Below are 12,825 nucleotides of genomic sequence, written 5' to 3' on the forward strand. Positions count from 1 at the left end.
GACCGCCAGGGAGGCCAGGTCTCTGTGACCCGTGGGAGGAGCCTCACGCTGTACGAGTCCAGCTTCGCCAACGGCATCCTGTCCAAGATGTACGTTATCTGCTACCATAAGACACGGGTCTATTAGATAGAGGATAGTCTGATTCAACGGATGTACGTACTGTAGGTTTTGGGGATAAGCCTTGTCATTCATTTATTACTGCAATCAGTGATGCCGAAATTTGTTGTCCGCCCAATCAAATTAATTCCAGACTATGTGACACGACAACAACCTAGCAACCGCTCCGCCGAAGATGATTGCGATTGGTTTAAAGAAATTGTTTAAAGCGTTTTGACCCCCCCATCCCTGAATGGTCCAGCCCAGCCAGACCTTTCTCCAGCGCTGGAACAGCGTAAACCAAGTGTGGAGAGAGAGGTCTGGCTATGAAAGATTAGATATAGGATTCTGGTGGTACATAAGCAGCACATGACACCTAGAAAGGCTATGCAGGAGCTCAGGCCCATCTCCACCCAGCCTCTGGACTGGACTGGACTGGACTGGACTGGACTGGACTGTTCTGGTCTGGTCTGGACTGGTCTGGTCTGGTCTGGACTGGACTGGACTGGTCTGGACTGGACTGGACTGGTCTGGTCTGGTCTGGACTGGACTAGACTAGACTAGACTAGACTAGACTGGACTGGACTGGACTGGTCTGGTCTGGTCCGGTCCGGTCCGGTCCGGTCCGGTCCGGTCTGGACTGCTCTGGACTGGACTGGACTGGACTGCTCTGGTCTGGTCTGGTCTGGTCTGGTCTGGTCTGGTCTGGACTGGACTGGACTGGACTGGACTGGTCTGGTCCGGTCCGGTCCGGTCTGGACTGGTCTGGTCTGGTCTGGTCTGGTCTGGACTGGTCTGGTCTGGTCTGAACTGGTCTGGTCTGGTCTGGACTGGTCTGGTCTGGTCTGGTCTGGTCTGGTCTGGTCTGAACTGGTCTGGTCTGGTCTGGACTGGACTGGACTGGACTGGACTGGACTGGACTGGACTGGTCTGGTCTGGTCTGGTCTGGTCCGGTCTGAACTGGTCTGGACTGGACTGGACTGGACTGGACTGGTCTGGTCTGGTCTGGTCTGGTTTGGACTGGTCTGGTCTGGTCTGGTCTGGTCTGGTCTGGACTGGTCTGGTCTGGTCTGGACTGGACTGGTCTGGTCTGGTCTGGTCTGGACTGGACTGGCTGGATGCAGGGATGCTGCTGCTTACTGGTTCTAGAGACCCTGTTCATGAACATGCTTGTTTTCACAGGGGATCGTTGTCTGAAAAGAAACTGCTCTTCAGCCAAGGTACTCGGATTTACAATTCATTACTAATCAGTATTGTCCAATTATTTAAACCGAATACCAAAATCCTTATTCTCTAGTGTTCCATGTTTTGTGTGTGCCTTAGAAATTGAGGTGGCCTTCTTCCCTCTGCCTTCCGACAGAATGTAAGGATGACCTGACCGTGTCCGGCTTCAACGCGTCCTCGTTCTGGGAGAAGGTGGACAGTCTGGGGCAGCGAGTGCTCTGGTCCCCCAGGAACACGGACTCTGCGGGGCGGGTCCTACCCTGGGCAGCGGACAGCCATGACACCGACCCCTGGCTGGAGCTGGAGCTCAGTGACCGAAGCACCATCACTGGTCAGTATATGAGCTGCTCTGTCACTGGTCAGTCTGAGCTGCTCTGTCACTGGTCAGTATGAGCTGCTCTGTCACTGGTCAGTATGAGCTGCTCTGTCACTGGTCAGTATATGAACTGCTCTGTCACTGGTCAGTATATGAGCTGCTCTGTCACTGGTCAGTATATGAGCTGCTCTGTCACTAGTCAGTCTGAGCTGCTCTGTCTTCTCTGGCCTCTAAACCTCCCTGTTAAAGCCATATTTAGTCATATTTAGTAAAAGCCTAATTTGCATATTTTCAGTTACTCGTATTATATATATATATTATTTTTTTTTTTTTGCAAGATGGCATATTCGTATGGACCCGTAAGGCTTCTGTAGTGTTACAGTGTTGCTTAGTAGTGTCGTCAGACCTGAGAAAGAATAAAGGACGTGGATGTATTAGAAGCCTACGGAGAAAAACAGTTTTTTGACCCTTTTGATTTCATGCCTGTCTTTACCTGTATATTTTTCTTCCTTTTTTAAAACTACATTTTTTACAACTAAACTTACGAGACGTGTCATCTTTTGTCAAGCTCATAGCTTCTGTAGGCTCACCAGGAAGTGCACTACACTTGAGAACCAAGTGTTCTGTTTCCTCAGGCATAATAACCGACGGGTCCCCTGAATTCTACATAGAATCCTACACTCTGGTCTTCAGCAGAGACCGGAGGAGCTGGAAGGCTTACAAAGCTGAGCTCAGCAGAGAGAGACGGGTATGTTAGTGTTTGCACGTCGTAACCCTTTTCGCTGGTCCTCTATCAGTGCTGGACTGACACTTAGAGGGGCTTGTTGGTGGCAGTGGAACAAAGAGGAAGTAGATTGTGCTTTGTTAATGATTCACTGAGCCCGGCTGCTTGGCAGGTGTTCGAGGCCCACTCCGACGGTCATGTGAGGGTGCTGAACAGTCTGTTCCCCCCCGTGGTGGCGCGCTACGTCCGTCTGCAGCCCCGGAGCTGGCAAGGGAGAGCGTCCGCTCATGTCCAGGTCCTGGGGTGTCCTGTCCTCCGGGCGCTCCCTAGAGACCGCTCCGCCGGGGGTAAGCCTGCACCCCCCCCCCCCACAGCCTGTCCTAGTACTAAATTAGTCTGATGGAGGTATTGGGGATACGCCTTGTCTTTCGTTACCACCCAATCAGTAGAGACGGATCTGATTCCCGGCCCAATCAGATTCAGTCCAGACTACGTTTAACATCAACTACCTAGCGCCCGCTCCGCCCACGACGATTGTGATTGGTTTAAAGAAATGTCCCCCCTATCCCTGAATGGTAGAGTCCAGCCAGACCTTTCTCCAGTGCTGGCACAGACGTGTGGGGTTAGGCCTGGCTGTGCGAGACTAGTATCAGATGACCTGTCCTTGGTGTGGTGTTGCAGTACGATGAGGGTCTCAGGTCGGGTGTGATTGTACCGACAACACATTTTGATCGAGTCATTCCCTCCCGCTGCCTGTATAGGTTCCACGGCCGTGAAGGTGGTTGTCAACACAACGTCTCTCCCCAATCCGGTTCCCACGCATGGCCCGGTCATCATAACAGACTCTAGCCGGAGTATGTGCTCAGGGTGTTGTACGCTTCATAAATATGCACCAGTTGTTTCTTATAGGAGGCCTCGGCCCTAGTATTCCTTGTATTATTGATCGTAGAAACAGTACTGCATTGAATACAGTACACATACTTATATACAGTACTGTACATTGCTAAGCATTTATTTTAGAGCTGTTGCATGTTTTTTTTTCATTATTGATGACTAGAATGCCTATCATTCTCATTGGTCCTCCTGTGCACCTGCAGGTTCCAGTCAGCCAATGATAGTGGCCGTGGGCGTGGTCCTGGGATTGATCCTGTGTGTGAGTTGTCTGTTGGCTGGAGTCTGGTGGAAGAGGAGGTACGGTCCAGCATCACTGTATTACCTGAATATGATACTGTAACCGAACATGTTTTACTATAGACTCACAAACATAATAATATTGGCTTGATCAGTGTTTTTGGCTTAATATCCTACTCTATCCTTTCAGAAGAAAAGCAGCACATATTAAGAAGTTCTCCTTACCCACAGGTATGTCTCGTCCACTGATCGTGTTTTTTTCTCTCCTCTTGTGTTCTGTGTTAGTCCCTCTGTAGTCTGACTCAACGGATGTAGGTTTTTGGGGAATAAGCCTTGTCATTTGTTTATTACTGCCCAATCAGTGGCGCCGATTCATGTGGTCGGCCAATCAGTCAACTTGAAACAACAACAACCTAGCAACTGCTCCGCCGAAGATGATTATGATTGGTTTAAAGGAATACAGTGTCCCCCCCCTATATCCCTGAATGGTCATGAGTGCGGCCAGACCTTTCTCCAGCGCTGGCACAGCTACACGAAGTGTGGAGATGAGAGAGGGTCTCAAACTCGCGGCCCGCGGGCCATTTGCGGCCCGCCACACCACTCCATCCGGCCCGCGACTTGATGTCAGAAATATAATGTAATCCGGCCGCAAAATAATTTCTTGTAAACGGCGCCGGCAGGCAGGCATATAATGCGAAATTCAAGTCACTCAAATGTGGGCCGAAATTGTTATTGTGCGCAGCACGCAAGGTGAATGTTGCATACAGTCACAGGTGCAATCAATCCCCATGCGACTATGAACTATGAACGGAATGCAGCTCGCCACTGAGAGGCTGTTTTCATGGTTATGATTACGTTAGGAACACAGACGGTTTCAAGAAAGATGGACATTGCAGTATTTTTTGTGGAGTTCAATGGAAATGCTACCTGCCTGATATGCAAGAATAAAGTCGCCGTTCTAAAGGAATATACAGTAATGTCAAGAGCTATTCATTACTAAACATGGGGAACAGTGTCATAGGGAGACGAGAGGAAAAAACGAGCCACACAGCTGAGAGGGCTAATGTCTCAGTCTTTCAAGATATGTCCAGCAAGAAATAGAGTAGTAGCCTACAAATGTATTCATGTGTCTGGTAAGAAATGGAAACAAACTTGAACTTTAATAAATGCAGGTCCATGGCAGGCTTACAGTAGTGATGCATCTTGCAAGTACAAATGTAGGCTATTCAAGATAAAATAAAAGTAAGGAAAAAAGATTTGCAGCACTAACTGTTAACATAGAAAATGAATGGAAACCGGTTTCAATTTGTATGATGAAAATGTTAGTTATGGAATAGTCTTGCAACATTTAAAGACTGAGTTGTGAGTCTAGTTATGGAAATGAAAAATGACATTTTCAGAAATATTGCACTTTCTTATAGTTAGTAGTAGTTGAAGTTGACATTGAAGTGGCCCTCCTATGAGTTGACGATACCAGCAGTGGCCCCAAGCCAATTTGAGTTTGAGACCCCTGGACTAGGCCCTCTCTCTCTGTGACAGTGTTTTTGTCTCTCTGTCCACAAGTGTGCCAGATCTCCCAAGGGAAGAGTCTTCCCTGCCCGGAGCCAGAGCACACGTCTTACCCCGTGGAGCGGAATGTCCACGACGCTCTACCCAACCCCCCTCTCAACGGTAAGCACACGCAAACCAGCTCAACCCGCCTGGAGCAACCCAGACCCAACATCAGCTCTTATCTTTTTCCCTGTTTTCCTGACATGATGTTTTCACTTCAGTCTCCGAGCCGTGAAGACAGCAGTCACTTCTTCATTACTGGAAAGTCCTGCTCTGCCCCCCCCTCCCTCCCTCCTGTCCTCTCTCTCTCTCTCTCTCTCTCTCTCTCCCTCTCTCTCTCCCTCCTTCTCTCGCTCCCTCTCTCTCTCCCTCCCTTTCTCTCCCTCTCTCTCTCCTTCTCTCTCTCTCTCTCCATCCCTCTCTCTCTTTCTCTCTCTCTCTCCCTCACATCGTCAGGCTCGGCCGGCCCATTTCGGGAGCTCAGAGCCGGCTTGACAGGCAAACAGCTTTCTCCCTGGGCTGTCCATTCTTCCCCTTGGCTCGGCGCGTCGCCCAGCTGCAGTATAAACATTCCTTTCTTTGGTCCGTAGACCCGCTCTGAAAGGGACCCTTTAATTGGAGGCTGATAAAGGCCCCCCCCCCCCCCCCCCCCCATACGAGAAGGCCCTTTACTGAGAAGCCCAGCGATAAACAAGACAGCGGGTCAGCGGCTAAGACAATCGTAGCCCTATCTGAAGTCGGCCTTATTAAAATAGCCGCCTCCCCGAGGCTCCCTGTGGGCGGAGGGGCGAGGGCGGCGTCCCCCTCACCCCTCTGGCGGGCGCCCCCCCCCCCCTCGTCAGGCCCCGTCCCAGCCTCTCACTAGAGGGCATTGTTGGTGGCCAGTCAGCTCAACAGCGCCCTGTTAGGAGTCCTGCTGAGTATGAGAGAATACTGTTCAAGATTTGGACCAAAAAAAAGATTCAAAGCAACACTTGAATTCTAATAGCTTTTTGTTTCCACAGAAAGTACTTACTGTGAGGCTTTTTCTATTTTTATTGCGTAAAAGAATCATGGCTACAGTGTTACTGTATGTGGTGTGACTGGTAAGTGGCACTACTTTTACTGTCACTCAACGAAACCCGTTGATCTCTGATATATTCTGGTTTGTCGCGCGTCTCTCCCCAGACTACGCAGAGCCTGATGTGATATATTCTGGTTTGTCGCGCGTCTCTCCCCAGACTACGCAGAGCCTGATGTGATATATTCTGGTTTGTCGCTCGTCTCTCCCCAGACTACGCAGAGCCTGATGTGATATATTCTAGTTTGTCGCGCGTCTCTCCCCAGACTACGCAGAGCCTGATGTGATATATTCTGGTTTGTCGTGCGTCTCTCCCCAGACTACGCAGAGCCTGATGTGATATATTCTGGTTTGTCGTGCGTCTCTCCCCAGACTACGCAGAGTCTGATGTGATATATTCTGGTTTGTCGCGCGTCTCTCCCCAGACTACGCAGAGCCTGATTTGACGGCCGTGGGACTGAAGCTTGGCTCCTCAACTTTTCGTCCAGCCGTGGACGAGGGCTACACCACCCCCTTCATCTTCAACCACTACGACACCCCCGGGCAGCTGCCGGAGTACGCCGAGCCGCTCCCGCCCGAGCCGGAGTACGCCACGCCGTTCAGCGACCCGCCCCCGGAGCCCGGCCTGGCCGCGCAGAGCGCCGCGCACGGGCCTCGGATGGCAGCTCCCCCTAGTGGCGCCGCAAGGACAGCACCCCAGGCCGTGTACGACTGCCCCTCTCACAGGGAGCTGTCCAACGGCTACTGCACGCCGTCACTCCACGCCAGCGGGCCGCGCCCGGCCAGCGCGTTGTACGCAGAGCCCCAGTCCTCCGACTCCCTACTACAGCACACCTACGACGAGGCTTTCTGAAAACCGAGGAGGAGGCGGACATACTCACTTCTGATTGGCTGTGGAAGACTCTCTAGAGGACATTCTATCCAAACTGCAGCCTGCAGCTGACCCTGCACCTTCTTCTTCTGAAGAGTCCTGCATCCAGATTTTTTGGAAGAGAGCTGGTATTGGAACACTATGCAAGAGCAGAGGATTATCACACAGTGTGTGTGACATGCTGTGTACACATTTCCTTACAGGCATCCCAGCTCTGCTGGACTCTGTCCATTAGTCCCACATATACAAAACAAGCAAAATGCTTAATGAAAATGCTTCATAGACTTATCAGTTGTTTATTGATGGTTTATTATTGAATCACAAACTGGATCTTTAAAAGAACGTTCTGAATAGAACATTGTATATATCAAAACAATGAAACGATGCAGAGAAGAACAGTAGACACAATAAAAAGTTAAATATATGGAATGATTTAAATGTACTTTATGTTGTGTAACATTCCAGTTGAACACATTACAGGCAGGTCATTATGGTCATTCAGAAGGATGTATTTGCAGAATATTATTTTAGTTGCTGTGATCATTTGTGTCCACTAGATAGTGCTATTGAAAATTAATATTTTTCTCTTGCATCTCCAGTATACAATTTTCCTTTGTTCACCATTATAACGATAAGTTATACTGTACACAGAACAGTAGAAAAATTACATTTACAGAGAAATAGATAAAATTTCATCTGAGATAAAGGCACAACAAGCTATAACATTAAGGTGCAAAACTGCTGCCAAGCTTTACACTGTAAGCCTTACAGTAAGCCAATAAACAGTTTATACAGAATCAGTATTTGAAAAGATTGTCTATGGGGGCTGGTGTACATTCTTACAGGCCACATCTCACTGGCCTCGTGAGACCATCCTGATTTGGTGAGACCATCCTGATCTCGTGAGACCATCCTGATCTCGTGAGACCATCCTGATCCCGTGAGACCATCCTGATCCGGTGAGACCATCCTGATCTGGTGAGACCATCCTGATCTCGTGAGACCATCCTGATCTGGTGAGCTCACTTTCAGTCTGCAGATCAGTCTGGCCTTCCCCCCATCTAGAACAATTTGAGTGGGCGGGACTACTTGCCTTGACAGACTAACTCCTTCAGCCAATCAGTTTAACAAAACTTTCCCAAAATCCAGTCGGAAGAACAGCGAAAACGTATTTTCCTCTGTGAAACTCCGCTAGTGCATCTTGTTTAATCGTTGAGTCTATTTCTTCAATAACTGCACTCATGGCTGTTTATTGTACTAATGTTAACGTTACCACGCTCGATCCTTCGGGAGACTGTTTTACCACGAGAACCAATCAGCGGCTACGTTCAGAACAGCAGTCCAAACACAGTCCCCGATTGGCCGGTCAAAACATAATCTGAAAAAAATCGTTGGAGATGTCCAGAGAAGTCCAGACTGATCAGTGGAGCGTAACCGAGTGTGACCTGTGTGAAGGTAGACTCTCATCGCCTTCCCAATCCAAGTCACTCCCTCCGTGTTTCCCCTCCCTCCTCGGTGGAGTAGTGCTCCAGAGTCTGGTGTCGGTTCCTGGAGGGGGCGTCGCAGAAGCGCAGACCACAGTCCTCACATGCGTACATCAGTGTCCTTCCAGAACCATCCTTCTCACCGCACGACTCCGCCCTGCCGGACAGGCTTGTCCCGCCCGCGCTCAGGGACTGGGTCAGGGACTGGGGCTTGTTTTCAGGCCTGACGGCGACACCGGTCCCCGGGGGACCCATTCTTGGGGCCGGGGGGGCGCCCCCGGGGTTTACGCCCGCACGGGAGTCGCTGCACGCGCTCAGCCCGACGCCGGCGGCCGGACCGGCGCTGTGATGGCTGGCCTCCACGGGCGGGCCGCCCTGTCTGGCGGCGCCCCAGCCGGCGGGGCCCCCGGCCGTCCTCCCCACCCCCCCCGGCTCGGGGCCCGGCCCGTGGACGGTGCGGTGGTGGAAGCGGACCCCCGAGCGGTTGGAGAAGCCCTTCCCACAGACGCCGCAGGCGAACGGCCTCTCCCCCGTGTGGATGCGGGTGTGGATCTTCAGGGCCCCCGACTGGGTGAAGCACTTCCCACACTGGGGGCAGCGGTAGGGCTTCTCCCCCGTGTGGGTCCTCTGGTGGGCCCGGACCCCGGCCAGGTGGGGGAACCCCCTCCCGCAGTAGGAGCAGGTGTAGGGCCTCTCCCCCGTGTGGATCCGCCGGTGGATCTTCAGCGCCCCCGACTGGCTGAAGCTCTTGCCGCAATCGGGACAGCAGTAGGGCCGCGCGCCCGTGTGCACGTTGAGGTGGATGCGCAGGTTGCTGTGCGAGTTGAACTGGCGGCCGCACTCCACGCAGAGGAAGCCGGCGGGCTTGTGGGCGTGCTGGGAGCGCTGGTGCTGCAGCAGCTGCGAGGGCCGGGGGAAGGAGGCGGGGCAGTGCATGCAGGGATGCGTCGGGCCCAGGGTGGCCCCTCCCCCGCCGCCACCGCCCTCCTCTCGCTGCGGGGCGTGGCCGGGCTGGTGGCGGAGCAGCCGGGCGCAGCAGGTGGTGAGGGAGCACTGGCAGGGCAGGCAGGGGAAGAGGCCAGGGGGCGGTGCCGATGCGGGGTGGGCGTGGACCAGCGTGGGGCAGGGTAGGCAGGAGGTAAAGGGGCAGTGGTGGTGGTGGAAGTGGTGATGGGCGTGGGCGTGGGGGAAGGGCTGGCCCTCCGCCGCCGCCGCCCCCTGCTGGCGATGCAGCAGCTGACCGCAGGTCTGGAAGCTGCAGGGGCAGCAGAGGCAGGGGTAGGCGGGCAGGCGGGAGCCCGCCAGGGGGGCGTCGGCGCTGGCGCCGGGGTCATGCCCGCGGAGACGACCGGGTTCCCGCTGGGAGCTGGTGCTGCTGGGCTCGTCCGCCTCCTCGCGGCCCTGGTCACCCAGAGAGGCGGCGCCCGGGCCCTTGGGAGGACGACGAGTCGGGTCAGGGGAGGGCGGGGCTCCTCTGGGTTTCAGGGTGTGGAGGGAAGGAGGAGCGAACGGGTACGAGGAGGAGTAGGGGCAGCCGGGGCAGGTGCAGGTATGATGCTGGACTGTGTGTGGTGGAGAAGAACAGAAATAAGAGATGACGTTAATGGTGCGAAATTAATATTCCACTTCCGTTCACTTCTGTTCCATGCGAGGGAAGAGGCGAATAAAACATTCGCTTCTGGTGGCGAAATAAATTTGCATCGTTCCTTCACGTGGGGGTTCAACTTTGGTGAAATAATGACGCAAATTTCGCCTCGGCAGACGATGGTCATTCGCCCATGTGGGGCAGCTGTGGCTCAGGAGGTAGAGACGGTGATCCGATGATCGTACGGTCGGTGGTTGGAATCCCGGCTCCTCCTTCCCAAATCCCATCAATGTGGGCCTCCCCTCTGAAAACAGTGTCACATCCGCACCGCCCCAACCCCCTCCAAATTTGTCCATTTTGCAAGGCAGCCCATAACGTTACACAGCTAAATTAGCTCGGTGGCACCTGCTGCTAGTTAACGTTAACGTTTTCGCACAATACATTCATGCCTGCGGGGGGAGGCTCTCTCTGCACTATCCACAAAATCTCTCCTATTATTTATTTAGATCTTCTGACCTTTAATTCATAAAAACCATAGACATTTCAAAAATAAAAAACATGTTTTTCATGTTTTTGTTTTTTTCTAACCATCCCTCCACACCTCCCCTGAATTTCTTTGGGACCCCACAGGGGAGGCCCGCCTCACAGTTTGGGAATGCCTTGTTTAAATACACCCCCCCCCCCCACCGCCCCCCATATCCCCGAATGGTAACGAGTGAAGCCAGACATTTCTCCTGCACTGGAACAGAGTAAACCAAGTGTAAAAGTGGAGAGAGGTCTGGCTATGACTAGGGACTCCATAATAAACCGGCTCACTCACCCTGAGCTCCCGCGCCGTCTCTGGCCTCTCCGGCTGCTTCTCCTGACTCAGCCAGCGGCTGACGGCCGAAGCTGGGACCTGGTTTGTCCTGGACCTTCCTGGGTTGTAGTGGTGCTGCTGGAGCTGGGTGGAGGTCTTTCAGCCTCTGAGACTCACTCCCTGTGGTCTCCCAGACTGCACGGAGTGCCTCTTGCTGGCTCAGGTCTCTTACTGATTGGCTATAGGTGCTTCCACCAGACGCCATCAGATCCCCAATGAACTGCTGCATCTCTAACCAGGAGGTGTTGGGAGGATGCTACGGGGAGGCGACACAGAGAACCATTTAATTATAGATAAGGAGGACGTATACAGATGTCCAGGTCTTTCTACGGTGTTCTACGCTTCACGCAGGCATGCATGCATTCTAGACTGGTAGTGGTAATAAAAAAAACTTCATACAGTTTAAGGATAGATCGGTGGATTTCTATCGATGGTCTTTATCATGCATGTTTTAGACTGCCGTTTTATTAATTTTGTAACGTATATCAATATTTGAAATCATTATAACATTACGGTCATTGTTATTTTATGTGCGATGGCAAAATACACAGCTAGCGCTACTCACGTTTACAGCGAACTTGTCTTTGTCCATGGTTGGCCTAGGCTAACTGTTACATAAGAATGTGGTGATGTACAGTAGCTATTAGCGGTACAGACGTTTCTTTATGCAGACGGAGCAACAAGATTCAACAGCTGTCTGTTTGAACAAGGGTTCAAAACATCTGTAAAAGCGCCATATAAAGGCCGAAAGAGGAGCTGCTGAGCGCGCTGGCTTCAGGAACCCAGTTTTTTATTTTATTAAATATCCGTCGGAAGGTGGCGTTGGGCACACACATTATTTCCGGCCTTCTCCACCATGTGACAACATGTGTAGTTTTTTTTCCCAGAGAAGAGGCGGTAGAGCAGAGGTGGTATAATTTAAAGATACACTGTACATTTTACTATTATCCTTGTCAAAATAAGATTATGTCTGATATTGAATTTCTAAAACATTTTTATCACAATCATTTCCAAGATATGTCTTTGTTCAGGGGTTTGGTATTAGTGATAACACCAACTAAATTCATATACAGTCAGACCATTATCATCAATAGACAATAATCATCTGGGCCCAGTAATTGAAAACTGGATCAGAATGAGTGATGTGTGACATTCTTGTACTCGCACCTACCTATTTTTCTAAGGGCTTGGGGTTTTGAGAATATTTTATTTGTTAATTATTTAATTTAAAATGGATATTGTTTTGGTATGGTCTGTGTTAGGCTACTTTAATATGCAATCATAATAAAATAATGATTAAATATGTGCCATGTATCCTACATGTCTCTTCATCCACCTTGAATCCATCCTTCCAGTGGGATCAGGATAATCCTGATTTTTAGTATCAAAACTATCCTAATCTCCAAATTAGAATCTTGAAATACCCAAGAACGTCATTTGAAGGATTCTGGGTAGGATTGGATTACCAAATCCATATCCCAATGTTGGAGGATCAGGATCACATATCCTGGTTTGAAATACCCAATTTTACCCCAAATACTATCCTGATCATTCTAATGCAGATTGTATATTTTGAAATACTGGGCCCACCAGCACTACTAGTTATTTCACAGAAATGTACTGTATTATTTTAGAGATCTTCTTTGTTTTTCTATATTAAGTGCAAATGCCATAAAAATACAGTAAACTACTTTTGTTAAAAAATATTAACCATAAAATAAAGGTTATAATCTGTAAATTGACAATGTTTGGCAACTTTTGCTGCCAGACATGTTATTTTTTTTTGTTTTTTTTACATTGTTGTTTTTACAGTGTAGGCTTTGATTGCTTACCAATATGTAACAGAATAAGATGAAATGGAGACAGAAGACCAGATTCATTTCTTTACTACGTAGTGCGTAGCCGCCTCTGATTCCAACTCCAT

The 12,825-nt window shown here is 50.6% G+C and overlaps 2 protein-coding genes across 2 annotated transcripts in view; one reads left to right on the forward strand and one right to left on the reverse strand.

Annotated features, from left to right (window-relative positions):
• Positions 1 to 6,955, forward strand: part of LOC311311883 (discoidin, CUB and LCCL domain-containing protein 1) — a gene marked incomplete at its 3' end in the record, with an annotated part of 15,734 nt that extends 8,779 nt beyond the window's left edge. Inside the window, exons 6-15 of the mRNA XM_084441679.1 lie at positions 1 to 89; positions 1,279 to 1,316; positions 1,457 to 1,651; positions 2,272 to 2,384; positions 2,533 to 2,707; positions 3,122 to 3,214; positions 3,458 to 3,551; positions 3,682 to 3,722; positions 5,055 to 5,162; positions 6,528 to 6,955. The exon at positions 1 to 89 is cut by the window's left edge and continues 45 nt beyond it. Coding sequence (XP_084297805.1) covers positions 1 to 89; positions 1,279 to 1,316; positions 1,457 to 1,651; positions 2,272 to 2,384; positions 2,533 to 2,707; positions 3,122 to 3,214; positions 3,458 to 3,551; positions 3,682 to 3,722; positions 5,055 to 5,162; positions 6,528 to 6,955 — 1,374 coding nt within the window. The remainder of the gene's footprint in view (positions 90 to 1,278; positions 1,317 to 1,456; positions 1,652 to 2,271; positions 2,385 to 2,532; positions 2,708 to 3,121; positions 3,215 to 3,457; positions 3,552 to 3,681; positions 3,723 to 5,054; positions 5,163 to 6,527) is intronic.
• A 1,072-nt stretch (positions 6,956 to 8,027) lies between these two features.
• Positions 8,028 to 11,537, reverse strand: LOC311312482 (uncharacterized protein). Its single transcript, XM_084442444.1, has 3 exons — positions 11,467 to 11,537; positions 10,863 to 11,157; positions 8,028 to 10,019 (listed from the first exon to the last, which is right to left on the reverse strand). Exons 1-3 carry the CDS (start codon positions 11,491 to 11,493, stop codon positions 8,458 to 8,460), a joined length of 1,884 nt encoding a protein of 627 aa, XP_084298570.1. The 5' UTR covers positions 11,494 to 11,537; the 3' UTR covers positions 8,028 to 8,457.
• Between the last annotated feature and the right edge of the window lie 1,288 nt (positions 11,538 to 12,825).

Source organism: Borostomias antarcticus, assembly GCF_949987555.1.
Source record: "Borostomias antarcticus genome assembly, chromosome: 8".
NCBI lineage: Eukaryota > Metazoa > Chordata > Actinopteri > Stomiiformes > Stomiidae > Borostomias > Borostomias antarcticus.